The 23,830-nt window shown below is 51.7% G+C and overlaps 3 protein-coding genes and 1 long non-coding RNA gene across 4 annotated transcripts; 3 read left to right on the top strand and 1 right to left on the bottom strand.

Moving 5' to 3' along the window:
• Positions 1-1,772: 1,772 nt before the first annotated feature.
• LOC120647491 lies at positions 1,773-4,602 on the top strand. The gene is made up of 10 exons (XM_039924304.1): positions 1,773-1,943; positions 2,031-2,096; positions 2,205-2,327; positions 2,413-2,670; positions 2,734-2,811; positions 2,899-3,110; positions 3,193-3,268; positions 3,342-3,591; positions 3,673-3,912; positions 3,994-4,602. Exons 3-10 carry the CDS (start codon positions 2,277-2,279, stop codon positions 4,350-4,352), a joined length of 1,524 nt encoding a protein of 507 aa, XP_039780238.1. The 5' UTR covers positions 1,773-1,943; positions 2,031-2,096; positions 2,205-2,276; the 3' UTR covers positions 4,353-4,602.
• Positions 4,603-7,575: 2,973 nt separating this feature from the next.
• Positions 7,576-11,147, top strand: LOC120647487 (probable polygalacturonase). Its single transcript, XM_039924300.1, has 6 exons — positions 7,576-7,710; positions 7,835-8,128; positions 9,484-9,604; positions 9,687-9,861; positions 9,955-10,025; positions 10,154-11,147. The coding sequence occupies exons 1-6, from the start codon at positions 7,684-7,686 to the stop codon at positions 10,834-10,836; spliced, it is 1,371 nt and encodes a 456-aa protein (XP_039780234.1). The 5' UTR covers positions 7,576-7,683; the 3' UTR covers positions 10,837-11,147.
• Positions 10,944-12,419, bottom strand: LOC120647488 (50S ribosomal protein L5, chloroplastic-like). The gene is made up of 3 exons (XM_039924301.1): positions 12,043-12,419; positions 11,730-11,930; positions 10,944-11,550 (listed from the first exon to the last, which is right to left on the bottom strand). Exons 1-3 carry the CDS (start codon positions 12,334-12,336, stop codon positions 11,206-11,208), a joined length of 840 nt encoding a protein of 279 aa, XP_039780235.1. The 5' UTR covers positions 12,337-12,419; the 3' UTR covers positions 10,944-11,205.
• A 195-nt stretch (positions 12,420-12,614) lies between these two features.
• Positions 12,615-14,052, top strand: LOC120647489. The gene is made up of 3 exons (XR_005664820.1): positions 12,615-13,012; positions 13,623-13,667; positions 13,839-14,052. It is a non-coding gene; the product is annotated as an uncharacterized LOC120647489 (long non-coding RNA).
• The last annotated feature ends 9,778 nt before the right edge of the window (positions 14,053-23,830 follow it).

The following is a 23,830-nucleotide window of genomic DNA, read 5'->3' as shown; positions in this document are numbered from 1 at the left end:
AGGTCCCAAATGGAGCACAGGTGTCCATTTGACAGGTCTGAATTGGTTGAATGGGCCTAAATTGGTTGAATGGGCCGAGAAACGAACGGTCTTCTAGTAAAAGGAGCACGCCATTTGCTAGGGCAAAAGGACACGCCATCTCAACGTCTCGCGTCTCCAGGCGGCGACCAGGCGGCGGCAAGCTCTCCGGCGGAGCGGCGGCTGCCTGTGTGCGGGCCGCGCGACCCGGCGGCCGGCACTCCGGCTATCAGGGCATCACTGCATCAGGCACCGGCAGACGGCAGTCCGGCAGACATCAGGCTACGTGAGCACCGCTGAAGACTGAACACTGATGAATTCTTATTAATTTGTGACTTGATGAGCATGATTTTGAGCAATGTGCAGTGCGCAAATGCAATTTTGGTTAGCAATTTCTTATTAATTTGTGAATTCTAGAGCCTAGAGGCTAGAGCAAATGCACAGACTGTTTCTAAAACAGTGAGTAGTGAGCTGACTCTCCATTTCTCCAATTGTTGTGATCAATTCATGAATAATGAATATTGTCAAAGGGGATTGCTTGTTAATTTGTTAATTATAATCTGTAGAGCAATACAGTGAGGATAATATTTTTTAATGCAATTTTTAGGTTCAAATCATGAAGAGGAAGAAGGGTAGTAGTGCTATGTTGATCATTTAGTGCATCTTTGTTGATACTCCAGTTCTTGGATCTTGGTTGCAAATATTGGTTTAGAGACATAGAGTTCACTGATTTGCGGTGCTTGTGCTTCTAGTAGCAACTGCAAGTTTGAAAGAGTCTATTCTGTCATGAATTGTGTGGGCAAACTTTTTTCTTCCTCTGTTAGTATAGCTACTAATTCAATTCAATTTTGCTCACGTCAAGCGTATTCGATTTGCAGCAAGAAACCATGGAGACTTTGGAACCGGAAGAAAGCATAGATTCGCATGAAGAAACCATGAATTCACAGAATCTGCAAGACAAAGAAAGCGTGAATTTGCAAGAAGGAACCATGAATTCATAGAATCAGCAAGACAATCTGGGAAGGCCACCGCGTTGCGCACCACATGCAATCTCTGAATTAGGCATACTTCTGTCAGAAACTGCAAGGGAATTTGTCAAAAGTGCTGGGTTTCATAATATGCTGAGGGAATTTCCATCGAAGATTCCAAAATTAACATTTGTTATGTGGCTTATGGACAGAGTCCAATTTGATGAGAGTGGTAACATTGCACTGACCCTAAAAGAGGGAATGACACGAACCCTAACAAAGGAAGATGTATATCTTATTCTTGGAATTGGCAAGACGCCTGGTGAAAGAACTGATCTTCCATCAGGGAATCAAGAATACCCAGCTGTACTAAAAAAACTGCATGAGATTTTGAGTTATGCTAGTAGGAAGCTGGCAGAGAAGGGCGCCAAGAAATCAAGAAAGGCCGCCAACAAATCAAGAGTTTTATTCACCAAACAGTGTATTAAGGAGGTGCTTCAGAATGCAGGCGACGATGAAATCAAAAAACACTTTGACGATGAAATGGCTGCCAAGTTATTTTGCTTTGTAGTGTTAGACAAGTTGCTGATTTCACCGGGCTTCAGTACTGTACCTAAATCCCTTTTAGATGCCGTCCTAAATCTTGATGAGTTGAAGAAAGTGGACTGGTCCACTTTAGTCTTCAACAAACTGAAGGAAAGCATTGTTGACTGGAAAACGGGCAGTAGGAATCTCACGGGTTGTATTTACCTACTGATAGTAAGTATCTTAGTTTCTCTTCTCTTTTTGTGTAGACAGCAAGTTATCTAACTGTAGAATCATGCACAGGTGTTTTTTTTGGACAACATCAAGAATGAATTGCACCAGGATCCCAAGCCCTTTCTGATCCCAAGACTCAGTCGATACACGTTTAAACGAATAACTGATCTGCTAGGAGATGATTATGAAAAAATAAATGTAAGTAAGATCAACTGTAACATATGAACTTTGTAAATTTGTAAAATTTCAGTTTAAGCATTGGGATTGATCCTTGTCCCATTTCAGTTTAAGAGTTGGGAAGACACCTGCTATGCAAACAGAGGAAGTGTAGAAGAGTACACAGAGCCCACGGTAAGTTGGCATGCCCCTTTTCAATTTAAGACCACGCCTTGTGTTTGATTTCTCTTATACCTATGTTTTTCGCTCACTCAATTCAAGCAAATATATGCAATTGTTCAGGCAAAGAAAGCAGGCAAAAAGAGGAAAGAAGCACCCCCGGCAATAGGACAAGGACAGGAAAAGGCAGCACACATGAAAAAAGCGGACAAAAAGTCCAAGGTAGATGTGGCTAGAGGGTCCAAGGTAAGATGGCATGCCCCTTTTCAATTTGAGACCAGGGGGATTTTGTGCAATGTTGTGATTCCCTCTATATTGGTATGATGATCAGGATTCGAGAGACTGCCATCATGATCGCTTGCTTGCTGATCTAACCTCCAGGGATCGAGCTCAACTCTACCAAGAGCATGTTTTGGATAGAACCAGGGACACAGTAAAATTAGATATACTGGACCATGTAGTGGTAGAAGAAGTTTTTGTAGAATGCTTCAAGCCCGGCGGATATATGCACTCAAACATTTTCTTCTTACAATCTCTATTGTGGAATAGAGTGTGGAAGGGCAAATATATTTTATCTGAACAGGCATCTGTAAGTACTCTTATTTTGTTTTTTTTCTTATCCATGATTTACATCTCTTTTATTTTCTTCTAGGGCGAGTTGTTGCGACCGCGACATGGAACAAAAAGGTTAGATCAGGAGCTTGGATTGCATTATGGTGAGGAAGCTCTGGTATGTTACTGATTTTCTTCTATTTTCTTTTTATTACATAGTTCTTTTATATTGCTGAGTTTTACAATAGGATATTTCCCCCTGCAGATATTTATCCCAATTGTTCATGATTATCATTGGTTCTTGATCGCGATCTCTGTCAAGGACAGGATCATCCATGTTCTTGATTCATTGCCTGGCGAATCCAGAGAGTCACTGATTTGTCAAATTATAAAAACACTAAAGGAGCATTTGCCACAATCAAATGCTGGATCTAAGTACAAGATCGACGTAGTGCCAGTTCAGAAACAAAGCAACACGTATTTTTCAGCTTTACTAAAATTTTCTTTGCTGCTGCTGCTGCTGCTTCTTCCTCCTCATTTTTATGGTTGATTTTTTCAGGTATGACTGTGGTTTCCACGTGTTGCTCTTCATAGAAAACTTTGAGAGGAGATACCAAATATGTAACATAAACAAGGTAATTCAACAACTTTAACAGTAATATTCCTAATTGCGTAACCCATAGAATTCATTATGAATTAAAATTGCAGGAAATGGTGGATGAATATCGCATCAAAATGTCCACGGATCTCATCCTGAACCCTCTCAACAAAAGACAAACAATCATAACTCAATCTATTGAAGATGATGTGGTCATTTGCTTGGAAGGTGGTTTCTCATATAACAAGAATGCTTTTGAAGCTGCTCTTGACAACGATGAAGCCAAAGATTTGGATGACAACTCAGATTTCAGCAGTCCTTATAACATAGATCGCGGCAGTGAGAAGGCTGCTGCTGCTGGTAATCATCTATTGCAAATTTCATTCGCTTATTTACAAATCCACTTACCTTTTGAGTAATCCCTGCACATATATGGATCAGGTACACCAACATCTCCCAGGGCCTCGGTCGACACACCTGATGTGTCGAATGATCTGCTCCATCCACCGGAGACGACTCAGGAGGATGCCTCAGATTTCAGCACTTATGCTTTTGAAGCTGCTCTTGACAATGATGAAGCCAAAGATTTGGATGACAACTCAGATTTCAGCAGTCCTTATAACATAGATCGCGGCAGTGAGAAGGCTGCTGCTGCTGGCAGCGAGAAGGCTGCTGCTGCTGGTAATCATCTATTGCAAATTTCATTCGCTTATTTACAAATCCACTTACCTTTGGAGTAATCCCTGCACATATATGGATCAGGTACACCAACATCTCCCAGGGCCTCGGTCGACACACCTGATGTGTCGAATGATCTGCTCCATCCACCGGAGACGACTCAGGAGGATGCCTCACTCCATCCGACGCAGCAGATTCAGGAGGAGGATCTGGAGACACCCGTCGCTCCGGTCAGACCCCGCAGAGTGGTTCGCCCCCTCAAGAGGTTGACTTACTCTAAGAAGCAGATTCGTCGTCGTAGGAAGTATAACAAGACCAGCAGGCGAGGCCGTAAGGTTTCCTTGTCCAAAACTCCAAATGACCACATCCAAAATCAAGATGACTTGGAGGAAGTAAGTGAACACTATGACCTGAGAATTGAAGACCTGAACACTATGACCTGAGAATTGAAGACCTGAAACACTTCATCTCTGGGGTTTGCAACCAATAGAAACCAATGTCTTCCTTCGGGCTCAATATTAACTCGAACAGGGAAAAATATTGTAGGCAAATCGTGCCCCACTGCGTCCTATTCTTGTATGTAGAATGTGCTATTCCGTGAACCTGAACGTACTAATATGAACCACGCCGACTATCAAGGGAATAGGTCACTAAATACTAACTAATTCAAGTATCTTTCAATTTCTATTCAAATATGTTTTGAGTGAATTTGGCATGATCGGAGGAAGCGCGGCCCATCAAGCTGGCCAGGCCTTGGGCCCACGGCCCGCTTCCTCCGATGCCCTAATCGCGGTTATCATTATCGCGGCCAGCATTTTGAAACAGCCCGTGCGACGCGCTCGGCGGGGTGTGGCGTTCGGCCTTCGGGCGTTTATTTATTGGACGGCTGCTGCCACTCGGCCGGAGTTCCAAACGCCGGCGAGCTCACTCAGAAACTCACGCGACGCTGTGGTTTTGGGCTGTCAGTTTTCTTTCTTTTTCCCTAGCAACTTGGCACTATGTTTTTCTTGTAATTCATCCTTGCTGTTATGTCCCAGTGGCGGAACTGAAAAGAAATTTAAAGGGGGGCCGGTACCGAACAAACTCTGATAATATTTGTAGGTACAAATTTTTTGCAATTTACACTAATTTTTTATTGACCGCACAAGTATGCACTAGCTAGTCATGGTATGTATTATTTAATCATGCAATGACAATTCACAAAGGACAATAGAAGCGGGAGTTTATATATCTTGTTCATTTTAGTTTTACCTTAGTTTTCTACAAAAATTAGGGCTAGTTTTAAAAAATATATTCTATTATATATGGTACGAAAGCAACAAATGAGCATACTGTATCAACAATAATATATTTATATACTTTTTAAATTGGAGAAGTATAGACAGAAGCCATGGTTGTGATGGCTAATGCGATCGCATTAGTGGAGCAGGTGGCTTTGTTGTTGCCGGGTTTGTTGCTGCCGTCCATCTCGGCTGTGGCCGCCTGCCTCACTGCCTGCTTGCCATCGGTGCTTTGTCGTGTATTCACGTGATGGCGATCATAAGATGTGAGTCTGTCTGGCACCCTCCACTGAGGCGCTGATGAGCTGTGACTAGCGAGCCACCGTACACTGAGAACGGACAGAACTCTCGGAGCTAGAGCTCAGGGTGGATTGTGGATTTCCGAGGAACCAAATGTCATTGTGGGTTTTTATTGTAGACTGAAATGAGTTAAGATTAAGAGGTACTTAAAAACTTAAGCTAAAATTACATTGAGATTAAAAAATACTTAAAAACTTGAGCTATAATTAGGTTGAGATTAAGGAGTACTTAACAAAAATTATATTGTTAGGGGGGCCATGGTCCCTGCCAGCCCCCCCCTCAGCTACGCCACTATTATGTCCTATAATGAAAAGGCAGAACACTTGCTATTGTCCTAAAAGAAAAGTCTGTCCATCTTGGCCCTTAAACTCTCTAGCTAGTCCCACATCATGACAAGTAGAATTCACAATGGTATAAGGGCATTTTTCATATTGTTGGTACTGAGTAGTGGAACCACATTGAGCCCCTGATGAAACTTCAGGGACCTTGATTGCTATTGCACTACTTTCAATATTCAGGTATTTATGAAAAACTTTTATCAAAGATTAATCCAAATGGATAGTTTGTGATAAAAGAAAGGAACTCAGGGCCAAAGTTTAGTTTGTATATAGTAATAAAAATAAATTTACGGCCAAAGTTTAGCAGGGAAGTGCAATCCTAAATTAGTAAACCCCCTTATTAGTACCAAATCAATCTAACAGTGTAACCACCAGCTAATCGATTCGAAGCAGACCGCTCCTCGCATTGCATCTAATGGCGATCGATCAGGGCTTTCTCGATCTAGCAGGGAAGGCGGAGCAGCAGCCTCTGGACTCACCTGGACGGCGCTGTGGAAGATGCCGCCGACGCCGACGCCGTCCTTGAAGAAGCGGTTGATCTTGCGGACGGTTTTGGTCACGTCGTACACGTGGAGCACCACCTCCCTGCAGGTGGAGCCGGAGCTCATCTCGCCGGCGTCCTCCCGCTCGCCCGATCCCGTCACTCCTGCTGCTGCGGTCTGGTAAGGTTTCTTCTTCCCCGATGATCTCTTCAAGGGCAGTCAAGGCGTCACGCGCTCGGTCGCAGCCGGCTTGGGCCTTCGACAGAGTACGTGCGACTCAGGAGAAAGCCCATTTGGCCCAAGATCTGGGCGCATTTTGCACACTTCTGGAACTGTGTCATAACGTCTAAAAGAAACGTCAAGGAGAAACACTAATGATGGCCGTCACGTACCTCATGCAGGATCAGTGCTTTTATGATCCGTCACAACTTACAAGTCTCGACCGTTTCTTCCAAATTAGGACGCAAATAAATCAGCTTGGAGAAGTGGTATGCATGCTTAATTTAATGTTCATTTTTAGGAGTTTTATTTATATCGAGTATTTACTTTTAGGTTTAGTATTAGCTCATCAACAAACACAGAAAAAGGGATCGAATTAAGACTACCAAATTAATCCCTTTTTCGTATCCTAATAATAAGATAAGATTCACTCAAACACACACACACACACACGATAGCTGCGTGGAACGAATCCTGGTCCATTTGCTATAGATGACAAGTGCTTGAATTCTCACTTATTGCTCAGGCAAAAAGAATGGCAAGATATCATCATCATCATATCGAAAGCAGCCAGAAACATTTCGCAAGTTAAGACGGTAGATGGCTTGCACTCCTCACCTTCCCCACGGCGCCACCCTGCGGCGCCCGTCGATGCTCTCCTCGCTTCGCCTTGCAAGGCAACTCATCACCTGGCCCCAATCCACCGCGATCTCCTTCTTCCCTTCCCAAATCCCAACATGCCCAAGAATCTTCGGATGGAATGGAATTCATTTTCTACAAAAAAAAAAAATCTTGGTTGGATGTTATCCATAAAAAAAGAAAAGGAAAAAAAATCTTGGGTGGAACGGGTCCACTGCCTTGTTGAGAGCCACCATGCAGCGGCGGGGGCCACGCGGAAGCGCCCACGGCATGAACCAGGCCCACGCGCGCACCCACTGCTGCGCCGGCGCTCGCGTTCATCAACACTCGCCACGTCTAGCGGCTGTGCGAGTTCTCGGCGCCGCGGGAGCGTTAAAGGCAGGAGGAGCAAGGGCACATCCGTAATTCTAGCCCGCCGGTCGTTTTCCTCCTTGCTCGATATAAACTCCACCATTTCCGCAGTGGCCACCTAATTCACTCCGGAGGAGAAACGCATCCTACGCTCGCGAGCCCACAATGGCGACGAGAAGAATTCCGCGTCCTGTAATCCTCTCCCCCCTTTTGTTTCCTTCAATTCAATTCGATTCGATTGATCATTGTGATGTTTTGGGGGTTCGTTCGTCCGGTTGGTCGTCGCTGATCCATGCGGCGGCATTCTTATACGCAGGCGGCCGTGGCGGTGGCGCTGTGCGCGGCGGCGCTGCTGGCGGCGTGCGCCGGCGCGTCCCGGGCGGGGTGCCGGAAGCACGTGGCGAAGATCACGGATTACGGCGCCGTCGGGGACGGGAAGACGCTCAACACGGCGGCGTTCGCCAAGGCGGTGGCGGACCTGTCGGCGCGCGCGCGGCGCGGCGGCGCGGCGCTGGTGGTGCCCCCGGGGAAATGGCTCACGGGGCCCTTCAACCTCACCAGCCACTTCACCCTCTACCTCGACGAGGGCGCCGAGATCCTCGCGTCCCAGGTGAGAATCCATCCTCCTGCTCGGCCGCCATTTTCTCGGCTTCCCTTCCCCTACCGTGGTTACGCCGTGCTTAGACGAGGAACCGCCCGTGTAATGGCGCGTTAGGGCTCGTGATCGCGCAGCAATTAATAGAATGACATGTGGGGCCCCGAAACACCACTCACGTGGATTCACGAGCCAAGTCCATTGGGTCGGTCCGTCGGGTCCCTTGGCGCTAGGGACAATGGCCTTTTGGCTTGGGGGCCCTGATCCCTTCTTTTCTAAGCAAGCCACTGCCAACATCTGTGCAATGCCTAGTGTCGTTATGCTCTTGATGAATCTTCGGATAGATTCGAGTGTAATTTCCTTTTATCACTGCCATGGTTCCATGTGATGGGCTTCAAATCTGCATAGCCTTTGTTTAGATCTGTAAAATGGTGGTAAAAAAGGTCATATCAGACACTGTAGCATATTGTAGCACTTTTTGTTTGTTTGTGATAATTGTTGTCCTATCATAACCTAACTAGGCTCAAAAGATTCATCTCGTCGTGTACATCAAAACTATGCAATTAGTTTTTTTATTTACCTATATTTAATACTCCATACATGAAACAAAAGATTTGATGTGATGGATGAATAGTGAAGTTTGGAGAGAGAAATTTTGAAACTAAACACAGCCATAGAACGCTTGCGAATTGTTTGTAGTGTATCCAAGACGTTTCAGAGAAGAAGGCGGTCTGAACGTACGTGCATCCTCTCTTTTCCGAACAAGACCTATGAAAGATCTAGTGCTGTCATACTGCAGTCTGCTCAAGAAGGGCAATGGAACTTAAGAAGGGCAATGGATGAGTATTATTGATCAATAATACAGTAAATATCAGAAAAGAAGGGGGGCAGTACTCTCTCTCTCTCTCTCTCTCAAGGTAGCGCGTAAATATGTACCACGGACTCGGTTGGGCTTTGATTGTAACCCCACCATGTACTTGGCAGTGGTTGCTGTACCGAGAGGAAAAGTAGGCAGCTATTGAATACTAGTAATGCAGCTTTTGATCAAGCAGTTTGTTGACCGTTGATAGAAAAAGGTCGAGCTGTTTTGGTATTGATCTGTTTTCGTGGCCGGACAATTTTGACTCGGTGAAACTGAAAGCAAGAGCACACAGTTTTCTACGCTTTATGTAGCTAGTACAATGTTTCCAGTTTTTTTTCTATAAAAAAGATATAATGGTAGTTTACTGAAAGTTATTCGTTCACTTGGATGTTTTCAATAGTTATTAGTCGTAGAAATGATGGTTCAATTTGTTTCCGCTATTGTCAGTTGTATCTTGCTTCTACCATTTTCACTCCTCTTATTGAAGATGTTCATCTATATTCTTCAGGACATGAAAGATTGGCCCCTCATAGCTCCCCTGCCGTCTTACGGGAGAGGAAGGGACGAGCCTGGCCCAAGATACAGCAATTTCATTGCAGGATCCAATCTTACTGACGTCATAATCACTGGTACATACTATCTGCTACGCCATGTCAGGATTAGGTAGTAGCTTCAGAGATGAGATCTCTGATGACACGCACGACATTTCAGGTAAAAATGGGACTATCAACGGGCAGGGGCAAGTCTGGTGGGACAAGTACCATGCCAAGGAGCTCCAGTTCACCCGTGGCTACCTCCTCGAGCTCCTCTACTCTGACAACATCATCATCTCCAATGTCACCTTCGTCGACTCGCCGTCATGGAACCTCCACCCTACCTACTGCACGTATGGATCTAAACTCTGAAGTCGCACCCCAAAACCTAGCTCTGACATGGTAATTCGTTGGTTAATTTCCTTATCTGTCTTTTCTGTGCACAGCAATGTGACCATCAGTGGCGTCACCATTCTCGCGCCGGTGCATTCACCAAACACCGATGGCATTGACCCTGGTAGTAGATCTATCCGTCAGTTTGCATTCTCTTGAATATAATATAATGTTGCTCTGAGAGGAGAGCATGATACATCCGGCCTGTAAACATGACATGTTGCATGTGATCTTGCGGCGGTGCCTGTGCAGATTCTTCCTCGCATGTCAAGATCGAGGACTGCTACATCGTCTCCGGCGACGACTGCATCGCCGTGAAGAGCGGCTGGGACCAGTACGGCATCAAGTTCAACATGCCGAGCCAGCACATCGTGATCAGGAGGCTCACCTGCATCTCCCCCACGAGCGCCATGATCGCGCTGGGCAGCGAGATGTCCGGCGGCATCCGCGACGTGCGCGCCGAGGACAACGTCGCCATCAGCACGGAGTCCGCCGTCAGGGTCAAGTCCGGCGTGGGGAGGGGCGGCTTCGTCAAGGACATCTTCGTGCGCCGCCTCAGCCTCCACACCATGAAGTGGGTGTTCTGGATGACGGGCAACTACGGCCAGCACCCGGACAACTCGTCCGACCCCAACGCCATGCCCGAGGTCACCGGCATCAACTACAGCGACGTGTTCGCCGAGAACGTGACCATGGCCGGCAGGATGGAGGGCATCCCCAACGACCCCTACACCGGCATCTGCATATCCAACGTCACCGCGCAGCTCGCCCCGGACGCCAAGGAGCTGCAATGGAACTGCACCAACATCAAGGGGGTCACCTCCGCCGTGACGCCCAAGCCGTGCCCGGAGCTCGGGGCGGAGGGCAAGCCCTGCGCCTTCCCGGAGGAAGAGCTCATCATCGGCCCGCACAAATTGCCCAAGTGTACCTACTAACTAATGGTAGTTTGCCGAATGAGGTCATATACAAGCTCAGCGATAGTCTAGACAAACAAGTGTGAGAAATGCAGCTGAAATAATATAGTTCTATTCTATCCCCAAAATAATATCCATTTACACAACGTTTCCATTTCTTATGCCACCAGTGACTCGAAATCATGGTATCAGAAATTTCTGGAACGTACATGACCAAAGCAAAGCATTTGCATTCCAAATTCTGACCTTTTTTAAGTACAACAGTTACAGAATTGAGGGACAACAACAACAACAACATCATATTTCTAAACCAAACCCTGCAAAAAAAAAAAGATCACAATCAACAAGCTGAGCAGCTAGCTCACTGTTCCATACCATGGGTTCCTCTCCTCACTTTCTTCCTCCCTTGCCCTTGCCCTTGCTCAAGAAGTGGTGGCGCTTCAACCTCTTCTTCCGGATCACCACGTCAGGCTTGATGTTCTCCGAGAACGGCATGCCAAGGAGGGCGAGCAGCCTGAAGGCCTCGTTGTCCGTCTTGGCGGTGGTGACAATGCACACGTCCATGCCGTTCTTCTTCCCACCCACCTCGTAGGGGATCTCAGGGAACACGCCCTGATCACGGAGGCCAAGACTGTAGTTGCCGTGCCCGTCGAAGCTGTTGGGGTTGACGCCGAGAAAGTCCATGGTCCTAGGAAGCCCAAGGTTGAGGAGCCTATCCAGGAAGTTGTACATTATCTACAGCCAAGGACACCAAATTAAGCCTATGCTTATCAATTTGCACTAACACAGCAGATTATAGTATACTGAGATGCAAGGTTTGTAATTACCACGAGTTTCTAATTTCATATGCAAACCTGTCAACTGTGAACGTATGAATTTCAAGGATGTCAAAGGAATAATAATGGGGCTCACACCTTGCCGCGGAGGGTAACTGCGATACCGATGGTGTTTCCCTCACGGATCTTGAAGCTGGCCACTGACTTCTTGGCCTTGGTCTTGACGGGCCATTGGCCGGTGATATTGGCGAGGTCCTTCATGGCGGCCTCCAGCCCCTTGGAGTTCCCCGCCTCGGCGCCCAGGCCGCAGTTCACCACAATCTTCTCAACCTTGGGCACCTAGCCGAACCAAACACCCACCCAACGCCTCAAAACTTAACCACGCCAACGAATTGGCCACCATAAGTGAGAAATGGATGCCCTTTCTGCTGTGAGGAGTAGGGTCGAGCACCTGGTGGACATTGGTGTAGCCGAACTCCTCGGTGATGAGCGGGACGACCTTCTGGTCGTAGACGGCCTTGAGACGGTGCACCCTCTGGGCCTCGGCGGGGTCTACGAGCACGATGCCGGAGGGCGAGGTCGGCGGCTGCGTCGGCTTGGGCGGCGCCTCGGCGGCCGCGGAGGCGACGACGCGGAGAGCTCGGCGGGGAATCGGGGAAGGGAGAAGCAGGCAGCGCCGTGCGGCGGTGTTGGAGACGGGGAAGGGGACGCCCGAGGAGGGCACGGTCACAGCCGTAGCGGCCATTGGAGCGGGTGCGCGGAGGCGGAGCCGAGCGTGGCGGGCGCGGCTTTAGGCCGTGGATGAGGAAGATGGATAAGGCCCCGGCTCTATCCCCTCTACCTGTGGCAGGTGGGCTTTCTTTCACCGTTGCTCTGTTTCCCGGCCCATTGAGCAAGCATCTATCTGAGAAGGCTAAGGCCCATTCTATTAGCGGGCCAAACGAAGCCGAGACGATGGGCCCATTAGCCCCACGCCGCCACACGCCCACACCTCAAAATCGAATCTAAGCTTGCTTCGTACGCAGCCGCTGGGCCGCCTCCCTCCCCATCTTCCGGCCACCGCCTCTGTCCCTATTCTCCCAAATTCGATTGGAGTGAGCCGTCGCCAAGGGTTCCGCGCCGCGGCGATGCCTCCGTCGTCGCAGACGGGCCCCGTACGACAGGGCGTTGCCAGTCGCCACCTTCGCCTCCCCGGTCTTCCCTCCTCGAGTATCCAAACCCTAACGAAGGGGCTCGACAGATGGGGGAAGGAAGGCGGCGGCGGCGGCCTCTCCGCGGAGGGATGCTGCGTGGTGGAGGCACAACAATAGGACCGCGGAGGCTACGCGTTACGCCTCTCCGCGTGGCCGCGGCGCGGCTGGAGGACCCACGACGACGCCGACGCGCGACGCCTCCGCCGCCTTACCGTGACGTCTTCGCCGGTATGTTTGTCTGCCAATTGTGACGTGGTTCGTGTCTCATGCTGTTGGGGCTGGCTTCTTAATCGACTATGTGCTCTAGTTTCAAATTAGTCAGGATGACATCAAGTTTTCCATTAGGTGGTATGTCAGGCACACCTCCCTGCTTTATTATACTCGTTTGTTCGCCTTGAAATGTAAAATAGATGGATAACGAGGGCTAAATGGAGAAGGGAAAATATCTTTGTAATTCTGATTATAAATCTGGAAACGATAGTCATTCTGAAATGTTTAAGCCACAAAATGAAGGATTCATGCACCTTTTCAAGAGCCCAACCAAGTGTGCTGAGCAGTGTCAGCCAGCTTGTTTTTCTGCCGATTTATACCCATATACTCTGTTTAAAAGTCAAATTGTGGCAAATACTACAACAACAACAACATAGCCTTTTTCCCCAAGCAAGTTGGGGTAGGCTAGAGATGAAACCCGAAAGAAATAAGTTCAAGGTTCAGGCACATTGATAGCTAGTCTCCAAGCGCTCCTATCCAAAGCTATCTCTTTAGAGATATTCCAAATTGTGGCAAATGAGAATAACATTTACTTTTGTATGTTTGCGGTGGCTGGGCTATCTTGAAGGTGAAGAACGGCCAGTGTATGAGTATATCCCATTCCGACGTCATGGTAGGCTGTTGTGTTTTTATATATTTGGGCCTTCACAGTAACTTTCATATATGCCTAAATAATATCTGAAAAATTCAGTTATACTGATTAAATTGCCATGTATCTATCCAAGTTCTGAAATTGAAGTTGATATTCTTGGCGTTGAATTTGTCCATTTATAACTTCTTTCAGGGTTTCATTGGTTTTAGGAGATGTACTCAGGCCAAGACTTCCTGTTGTGCGACTGAAATGTTTGTTCAGCACCCAGGTGGAGCATTTCTTTCTCTGTTTTGATAATTGCTGCAGCTCTCCAATGGATGTTGGCACATATAACTTCCAATAAGATTAATGAAAAAAAGATTGTCTTAAATTTCTTAATGGTAAATTCTAAGGATTCATTCACTCAGACACTATAGTACTATTACTTGTGTTGAAATGTTGGAGTGGTATCAGTTTCTCAATCCTATCTCAAAATTGCTCTCACATGTCATGTTTTCATTCTTATTTGCCTCAAATGCAAAGTGTAAAGTTAGTTTAACTGCATTCATGAATTTTGGTATTGACTTGGCAGGTTGCATACGCATAATTTCAATGTAAGCTACACAAAACTGCTATATTTTTTCCATAAAAATTTGCTTGTAAAATACACTCAAATAACCAAGATTTTTTGTGTTCGCTTCTGGTCAACCTCATTTCCCCCCTTTTTTTGTCGTCCTTTTTTGTTTCCACATCTTTTATGTCTCAATAAGTTATTGCTTACTATGTAATGTTATGTACCATGTTTTTCTTTAATTAGTTCATGCTTATCTGTTATTCGATGCCAAGTTCTTGATAAAAGGGGTGATAGAAGAACCCTATTGGGTTCTTAAAGTTTGAAGCTTTTTGTTATTCAAAAGATAGCTAATCTTCGTGTCGGTACCCTGTAACAGGGATACCCACTCTTACTGCAGCAAGGCAGGACCCGCGTAGTTATCCGTAGCTGCGCGGGAAAGACGGAGTAGCCAGGCCCCACAGGCCAGGCTTTTCCCTCACCAGGCCAACGGCCCCGGACCGTTCCCTGCCTGAGGATGGGTCCGGTGACGCCACGTGTCTCCACGGAAGGGAAGCTCCGAGCTGACCGCCGAGGCCTCGGACCCTCAGAGGGGTCCGGGACCTCCTGCGCCCGTCCGGACTCCCCTCACCGTGTAGGGGTCCGGAGCCGCCACGTGTCCCGGAGACGTGGGATCGTGCGCGAGTCTTCCGCAGGAAGACTCGCCCACCTACCGCATTTAATGCGATGGACAAGGCGTGCTCTGCCGCCGCGGTACACAAGACAGCCTTTTGTCAGGCCCCGCTGCGCGCCGCGTATTACCAAGGAGCACAGTGCAGCCGCCTGAGCCGCGCCCGCGCAGAGCCCGTCTGCCGCATTAAATGGATACGACAGCACGGCACTTTTCCATCATGCCGCCTACGCCGCAAGCTACACCACCCGCTTAAGCAATGTGACGGGCGGTGCCACTAGCTACGACAGGCCCGACCTGACAAGACGACGCTAGGACATGATGGATGAAGGGTTCCGGGAGCAGGCAAGGGAATCCAAGAGAGAGATCTCCTTTGTCTGCGACGCCATAATGTATGAACAGTACGTTAGTTTATACTGCATCGTTGGACCCACCTGTCGGGAATCCAACGGCTGTGTACGCCCCCCCTTGAGATATAAAAGGGAGGCGCTCGCTATGCACAGGACAGATCCAGACAGACTCAAGCTCTCGCACCTTCTCACTCTCGTGGGAAGGCAATACAACATACAGTAGACGTAGGGTATTACGCTCCGGCGGCCCGAACCACTCTAAATCTTGCTGTGTTCATCGTGTTCTTGAGTGAGATCGATCTAAGACTAGCTAACCCCCGAGTACACACCCTCTGGGCTAGGGCGGGTGCTTCCGCCACCCGGCTGTGGTTTGCAGCACCACGACATTTGGCGCGCCAGGTAGGGGCAGCTAGCTGGTCGCATTTCATCATCTTCTTCGTCCCCATGGTTCGCGTGGACGACGTGGAGATGACGGAGGGGGTGGCGTCCTCCACGCCACATGCCTCTCGCGTTCCTGCTCCAGGGGCAACTGTGCCTGTGGAGCAGCTACCGTTGGCGGCGGCGCGCGCCGCCCGCCGGCAAGAGTCAGGGCGCCCATCAAGGGCCCCCTCACAGGCTGCGAGCGGCGGAGCGCTGGCAGCGGCTAGGGAGTTGCTTCGCAACCCCCCGGCTGAGGCAGCCTCGCCAGACGCCCTGAGGCAGTGGCGGGACGACGTCGATCGTCTCCTCCATCTGGCTCAGGCCTCCCCCAGTTCTGCAAAGACTGGGCAACGACCTCCGCCTGACAACGCGGTGGTACCTTACCACCAGCGTCAGGGCGGTGCGTCGGCATCTGTGCGCTCCCCTACCGTGAGGGGTGCACGAACAGAAGACTTGCGGGCGGAGCTCAACCGCCGGCGCGCGGGGGAGGATGCCCGCATCGCTGTCGAGAGGGCGCGAGAGCGCCGTCTCAACGTTGAGGGACGCAACCTCAATGTCGATCTGGACGCGGGGGCACCCAGGCCTCCGGTGAACGCCCGGATTCAGTCAGGTGCACCGGTGGCCGGGGTGGGCTGTGCTGCGCTTGCGGAGCACCTCCGCGCCGTGGCGTGGCCACCCAAGTTCCGCCCCCACCTGCCGGAAAAGTACGACGGTACTACTAACCCGTCGGAATTCCTGCAGGTGTACGTTACCGCCATCACAGCGGCTGGTGGCAACGGCGCCGTCATGGCAAGCTACTTTTATGTAGCCTTGTCTGGGCCAGCCCGGACCTGGCTCATGAACCTCACACCTGGGACAATCCAGTCCTGGGAAGAGCTCTGTGCGAGGTTCACAGCGAACTTCGCCAGCGCCTACCAGCAGCATGGTGTGGAGGCACACCTTCACGCCGTGAGGCAAAAACCCGGGGAAACGCTTCGGGCTTTCATCTCGCGCTTCACCAAGGTACGGGGTACCATTCCTCGTATCTCAGATGCATCTATTATTACTGCTTTCCGCCAGGGGGTGCGTGATGAGAAGATGCTCGAGAAGCTGGCGACGCACGAGGTGGAAAGCGTCACTACGCTTTTCTCCCTGGCAGACAAGTGTGCCAGGGCCGCTGAGGGCCGTGCATGGCACTCAGCCCCCCAAGATGGAGACACCAAAGCTGGTGGCTCCAGTGCTACCGCTCAGGGCGGTGGCAAGAAGAAGAAGAAGAACCGGGGTCGCGGGGAGCCGCAATCTGGCGGGCCAGTCGTTGCAGCAGCAGCGCCAGTAGCGGCGCCGGCTGCGGCGGCAGCGGCTGGGGGCCAGAATACACACGGCAAACGCCCTCGCCCGCAAGGTGGAAGCGGAGGTTCATGCCCAGTGCATCCCACCGCTCGCCACAGCGCCGCTGACTGCCGCGAGATCCAAAAGCTCGCGAAACGGGTCAGTGGGCGGCGTGAGCAGTCCTCTAAGGATGGCTCACCCCCTCCTCGCCAGCGGGCCGGCAAGGAGAAAGCCTCTGACAGTGGGGCCGCGACCGGGGAGAAGGAGCTGGGGTACCAATCCCTCGCTCGAGAGCTGAAGGGCGTCTATCACGGCGACGACTCCGATTCCGACAACGGCGACCGCCGCAAGAAGCTGTACGTAATGTATGGCGGGAGCTGGGAGCTTGTCTCCCGGCGGGACGTGAAGACCCTTCGCCGGGAGGTCCATTCGGTGAAGCCGGGGGTCCCGAGGGCGGCGCCGCACCAGAGGTGGATGAACACCACCATCTCTTTCGGGCCATCCGACTGCCCGGAAAATATGGCCGGAGCTGGTGTGCTACCTTTAGTCACCGCCCCTGTCATATCCAACGTGAGGCTCTACCACGTGCTGATTGACGGTGGGGCTGGCCTCAACGTCATCAGTTATGCAGCATTTAAGCAGCTGCAGATCCCAGAGTCCAAGCTGACTCCCTCTCGCCCATTCTCCGGAGTGGGCCCACACCCGGTGTTCCCCCTGGGGAGCATCACATTGCCGGTCACGTTCGGGACCGAGGAGAACTTCCGCACAGAGAGCGTCATGTTCGATGTTGCGGAGAACGCCATCATTGGCCGACCGGCACTCTACCGCTTCATGGCCATTGCCCACTATGGGTATTTGGTCCTGAAGATGCCTTCCCCTGCCGGAGTCCTCACCGTGCAGGGCGACCGCACCGCTGCCGTCGCTGCAGTTGAGAGACTGCATACTCTGGCGGCAAAGGCTGCACGCTCCGAGGAGGATCCGTCCACCTCGCAACCCAGGGCGCCTGCGAAGGCTCCCAAGGTCCAACCATCTGACCCGGACCAAGTTCCCGTGAAGTCGGTACAAATTGGAACAGACTCCACCAGGACCACCCGCATCGCGGGGAACCTGGAGGAGAAATAGGAAGACGCGCTCATCGCTTTCCTCCGGGCAAATGTCGACGTGTTCGCCTGGGAACCGTCACAGATGCCCGGGATCCCCAGGGAAGTGATCGAGCACAATCTGAGGATCTACCCCGACGCCACGCCGGTGCGCCAGAAGCCTCGGAAGCAGTCCGTGGAGCGGCAGAACTTCATCCGCGAAGAAGTCCACAAGCTCCTACACGCCGGCTTCATCGAGGAGGTCCACCATCCCGAGTGGTTGGCCAATCCGGTCGTCGTCCCAAAGGCCAACGGGAAGCTCCGGATGTGCATCGACTACACCAGCCTCAACAAGGCATGTCCAAGAGACCCCTATCCTCTTCCGCGTATCGATCAGATCGTGGACTCCACCTCCGGGTGTGATCTTTTGTCTTTCCTAGATGCATACTCTGGTTTCCACCAGATTCAGATGTCTAGAGAGGATAGGAAGCATACTGCCTTTGTAACAGTAGATGGGCTTTATTGCTACATTGTCATGCCGTATGGTCTAAGGAATGCCTTACCCACGTTTGTACGAGCTATGAACAAAACCTTCTGTAATCTAATTAGAGATATTGTTGAGGTTTATGTCGATGACATTGTGGTCAAGACTAAGGTAGGGTCAACACTAGTGGAGGACCTGTCCCTCGTCTTCGACCGTCTTCGCGCCACGCGCACGAAGCTGAACCCAGAGAAGTGCATCTTCGGCGTCTCAGCAGGGAAGCTGCTGGGTTTCCTGGTCTCGCATCGAGGCAAACCCAGCCAAGATCAAGGCGATCGAAGCAATGAGGCCTCCTGGCCGCATCAAGGACGTCCAGAAGCTTACTGGATCTCTCGCTGCTCTTAGCCGCTTCATATCGAGGCTGGCTGAGAGGGCCCTTCCCTTCTTCAAGCTGTTGAGGAGGTCCGGTCCATTTTCATGGACCGAAGAGGCTGAACAGGCCTTCCAGGAGCTGAAGCAGCACCTCACCTCGCTGCCAGTATTGGTGGCTCCAGAACCCGGTGAGCCGTTGTTTCTGTATCTTGCTGCATCTGCGGAGGCGGTCAGCATGGTGCTGGTCGCCGAAAGGATGGAGCAAACTTGCCAGGGGAGCACCAAGGTCCTCTTGGCCAAGGATGGTGAGCCGGACCCCGGACACGGGGGCCCGTCAGCCTCACCCCGGCTTGAAGGTCCGGATCCTACACAGGCAGGTCCGGAGGAGCCTCATCCCAGTGGGAACCCAGAACCACTAGGGGCCCCAGGGACAGATGTGGTGGACAAGGGCGAGCCGGACCCAGGAACTAGGGTCCGGACCGTCCAAAAGCCAGTCTACTACGTCAGTGAAGTCCTCCACGAGGCAAAGGCCAGGTATCTTGAGACGCATAAGCTTATTTATGCAATACTTATTGCGTCCAGGAAACTGCGCCACTACTTTCAAGCACACCGAGTTGTTGTAGTGACCTCTTACCCATTAAGAGCGATCCTACACAACTCCAACGCCACAGGCAATATCGCCAAGTGGGCAGCAGAGCTGGCAGAGTTCCAACTGGATTTCCAGCCACGCCATGCGGTCAAGAGCCAGATCTTGGCTGATTTCATAGCGGAGTGGACTCCTTCCCCAAGCAACCCTGGGGGTCCGGTCATAAATGTTGGACCCCCGGAGCCGGAAATCAGGACACCAGTCTTCACCGAGCCTCACTGGACACTCTTCTTTGATGGGTCCGCCCGCGAGAAGTGGGCCGGGGCTGGTGTGGTCCTCATCGACCCAAACGGAGATCAGCTGAAGTACATGGTGCACCTTGAGTTCAAGGCCACCAACAACATGGCGGAATACGAGGCTCTGATCTTCGGCCTGACGCAAGCCCTCTCATTGGGGGTCCGGCAGCTTCTGGTGAAGGGGGACTCCCAGCTAATCATCAAGCAGGTCCGAGGGGATTGCAACTGCAACAATCCCCAGCTCGCGGCATACCTCATACACGTGAGGAAGCTCGAGAAGGACTTCGACGCCTTGGAACTGCAACACGTTCCCCGCGAGCACAACTCAGCAGCAGATGATCTCTCTGCGAGAGCATCTACCTGGGCATCTGTGCCTGAGGGTGTCTTTGAAAGACGGCTGCTGAAACCTACCGCCCAGCCTCCCAAGCCGGGTGAGGGGGATCAAGCTGGCACCTCGAAGCTAGCGGTCCCGGCAGCATTCCACTTATGGTGCCCAACCGGGGCTGTGTGTTCTGTTGAGGAACCTGGTGTCCTCACAGAGCCACCCCCACCTGCTTTGGGAGCTCCCGATGCATGGATCTCCGAGATCCGGGACTACCTGAAGGATAACATCCTCCCTGATGACGATGTGTCCGCTGAGCGCATAGTCCGTTTGGCTAAACGCTACGCGGTGGTAGAAGGGGATCTCTACCGCCGTGGCGCCAACGGAATCCTCATGCGATGCATTTCCCAGGGAGAGGGCCGCGAACTGCTCGCGGAGATCCATGGAGGCGAGTGCGGAAGTCATTCCTCCTCTCGCACGCTTGTTGGCAAGGCCTTTCGGCATGGCTTCTACTGGCCAACAGCACTCCAGGATGCGGCTGAGCTGGTAAGGTCCTGCAAAGCATGCCAGTTCCATGCAAAACAAATACACACCCCAGCTCAAGCTCTGCAGATGATTCCACCCTCATGGCCATTCGCTGTGTGGGGTGTGGATATCCTGGGGCCTTTCCCCCGGGCTGTCGGCGGATACCGGTTCCTCTATGTCGCCATCGACAAGTTCACCAAGTGGCCTGAAGTTACTCCTGTGGTGAATATTACTAAGAAATCAGCAGTCGCATTCCTCAGGTCCATTGTGTGCAGATTTGGCGTCCCAAACCGCATCATCGCGGACAACGGGACCCAATTCAAAAGCAGACTCTTCCAAGAGTACTGTGAGGACATCGGCATCCAGCTATGCTTTGCGTCCGTGGCACATCCCCGTAGCAATGGACAGGTTGAGAGAGCGAATGCAGAGATCCTCAGGGGACTCAAGACCCGCACCTACAACTGCTTGAAAAAGCATGGTGCCAAATGGGTTGACGAGCTTCCGTGTGTACTATGGGGCAACCGGACCACACCCAGCCGAGCTACCGGGGAGACTCCGTTCTTCCTGGTCTACGGGGCTGAAGCATGCCTTCCCCCAGAAATTCACCTGGGCTCACCACAGGTCCAGGCCTTTGACGAATCCATGCAGGAGCAGCTGCGGTGCGACGACGTGGACTTCGTTGACGAGCGAAGGTGGCGAGCAACAATCCGAAATGCACGCTACAACCAGGCGCTCCGGCGCTATCATCAACGGTTCGTGCACAGTAGGGAGCTCCGGGCTGGCGACCTCGTCCTCAGGCGGATCCTGAACCGAGCGGGGCTCCACAAACTCTCCCCCAGCTGGGAGGGGCCTTTCAAGGTTACAGAGGTATGCCGGCCCGGATGCGTTCGCCTCGCCACAGAAGACGGAGTGCCGCTGCCCAACCCGTGGAACATAGAGCATCTGCGTAAGTTTTACACCTAGGCAGAGCAGGGAAATAACTTTTCCTTTGTAATAAGATAGAGTTAGCGTGCGGCCCGGAGCGGTTGAGGGCCACCCTCGTAAACCCGACCTCTGGCATCCATCGCACTAACGGCTAACGCGCGGCTCAGAGCGGTAGAGGTCCGACCTCATAAACCCGGCCTCTGGCATCCATCGCGCAAGCCATGTACATCGAGATTGCAAAGGAAAGATTTTCTCCTAGTTCTATCTTTGTGTCAAAGTTAAATTACGCATTTCGATTCTCGGAATTTTCGCTTTTTTCTAACCCCCGCGGGACCTCTACTCTTGTTGCTGCAACTAAGATCTGCATTGAGCTGCTGGACTACCGTACAGGTCCGGACCCTCTTGCTGCTGGAGAGGGGTCCGGACCCCTAGAGACCTACTCTGGGGAGCAGGTACTTGTTTCCTGGGGTGGTTCGGAGCCCAGTGTAGCCGCTTAGCTGGTTCCGTACCCAAAAGCCTGCACTCTCCACCACCCTGTAACGAGTGCTCTAGTACCTGGAGCCGGGTAATTGGGGGCCCGGACCTCGTCCCAGCTCAAGAGCTGGCTTCCTAAGTCCAACACGGCATGTCCAGCACTATATCTCAAAGGATCGAGCACAGCAAAGTGACCTCACCCACTGCTGCGAAGGGTCTGGGACGGTGAAGCCAGGTCCGGAAAGATCGTGCTGTTTCCTGGAATGGTCCGGAGCCCTGCGTAGCGCCTTAGCCTGGTTCCGACCCTAAGCCTACGCACTCCACCACTCTGTAACAAGCACTGACCAACCTGGACCTGCGCATCTTGAGCCCCGGACCCTGTACCAGCCTGGCACTGGTCAGGGATGAGTCCCGCGGGCCTGCTACTAAGCTGTGAATTTGAAGTGGTATACAGGTTAAGCCTCCTCTAGGGTGGTAGCCAGCCTCAAACCATTGAGCCTACCTACCAGGGGGTCCTAGCATCCGCTTCAAAGCCTTCATGCAGACCAAGGTCCAGTTTCAATGGTAGACAGACTCAAAACAACTGAGTCTATCTCCCAGGGGGCCCGAGCATCCACTTTGTCCCAGACACCATGAATGGATTCTGCATGCGCCAAACAGCTAAGTTGCAGTATCATTGCTACCATATAAGCAAATTTGATTCTTCTCTCTGTAGTTCTGTATGCTACGCAGGGAACAAGACGCTTGCTCGTCTTACAAACTATGTGACACCTATGCCCAAGGAGGTCCGGAGTATCTTCTACGGCTCACGTGGCAGACAGGTCCAAACAACTGAACCTATCCGCCAGGGGGCCAGGGCGCCGGGATGCCGCATACCGCAAATCAACAACCGACAAACAGCTAAGTTGAAGTTTCTTCTATTTCAAAAACTTTCAACTAATACAATGTTTGTTACATAATGCAAAAGGAAAAAAGATACAATCCCCAGCCTAAGGGTCCGCAGGCTCTCGCTTGAAGTAGGCGGCGACGAAGTCAACGACCTCCCGCACGCTGTCCCGAGCGGCGACCTCCGTCTCTGCTACAGGGCCATCGACCACGGGCGCCAGCGAGATGGCCGGGTCGTGGCTCCGGAGGCAGGTCAGGATGTGCTCCGCCACCATCCGGATCAGCTCGCGGCCCTCGGTTTCGAGCTGTCCAGTAAGGACCGGCCCCAGGCGCTGGAGCCTATCCGAAGCAGAGCTCAACACTGGGAGGGCGTCAGCTATCGAAGCTGGCGGCTCCGCCACCTGGATTGGGCTCATTCCAAATGGCACCAGTGCGAGGCTCGCTTCGGCCGCCCAGTCAGCGATCCGCTGGGCTCCAGCGCGCTGGTCTTCCTGGTGCTTCTGGACCGCCTCCTGGACCGCCTCTTGCACCCGGGTGTCCAGGGCCGCCTTGGCCACCTCCACCTCGCGGGACCTCTCCTCGAGCTCACGGGACCTCTCCTCGAGTTCGCGGGACCTCTCCTCCAGCTTGGTCTCCCTCTGCTCAGCCCATGCCTTCAGCTTCTTGAGCGACTCTCGCTGGCGCCCGAGCTCCTTCTCTATGCCGGTGGCGTGGGCCTCCCGCTTGGCGAGGGACTTCCGGCCCTCCTCCAGATCCGCCTCGTCGGCAGCCAGCTGGCTGGCTCTCTCCTGCAGTTGCTCGCGCCATCCCTGCAGAGTCGCAGAAAAGACGTCGAGCTCCTGCCTCCGGAACTCGAGGTCCTCGCTGCGAGTCTCCAGCTCGGACTGTTGAACTGCGAGGTGAGCCTCGAGGTCGGACCGCTGAGCAGCGAAGCCAACAACC

Source organism: Panicum virgatum, chromosome 9K, assembly GCF_016808335.1.
Source record: "Panicum virgatum strain AP13 chromosome 9K, P.virgatum_v5, whole genome shotgun sequence".
In the NCBI taxonomy this organism is placed as follows: domain Eukaryota; kingdom Viridiplantae; phylum Streptophyta; class Magnoliopsida; order Poales; family Poaceae; genus Panicum; species Panicum virgatum.
This window is presented reverse-complemented; position numbering and strand designations above follow the sequence as displayed.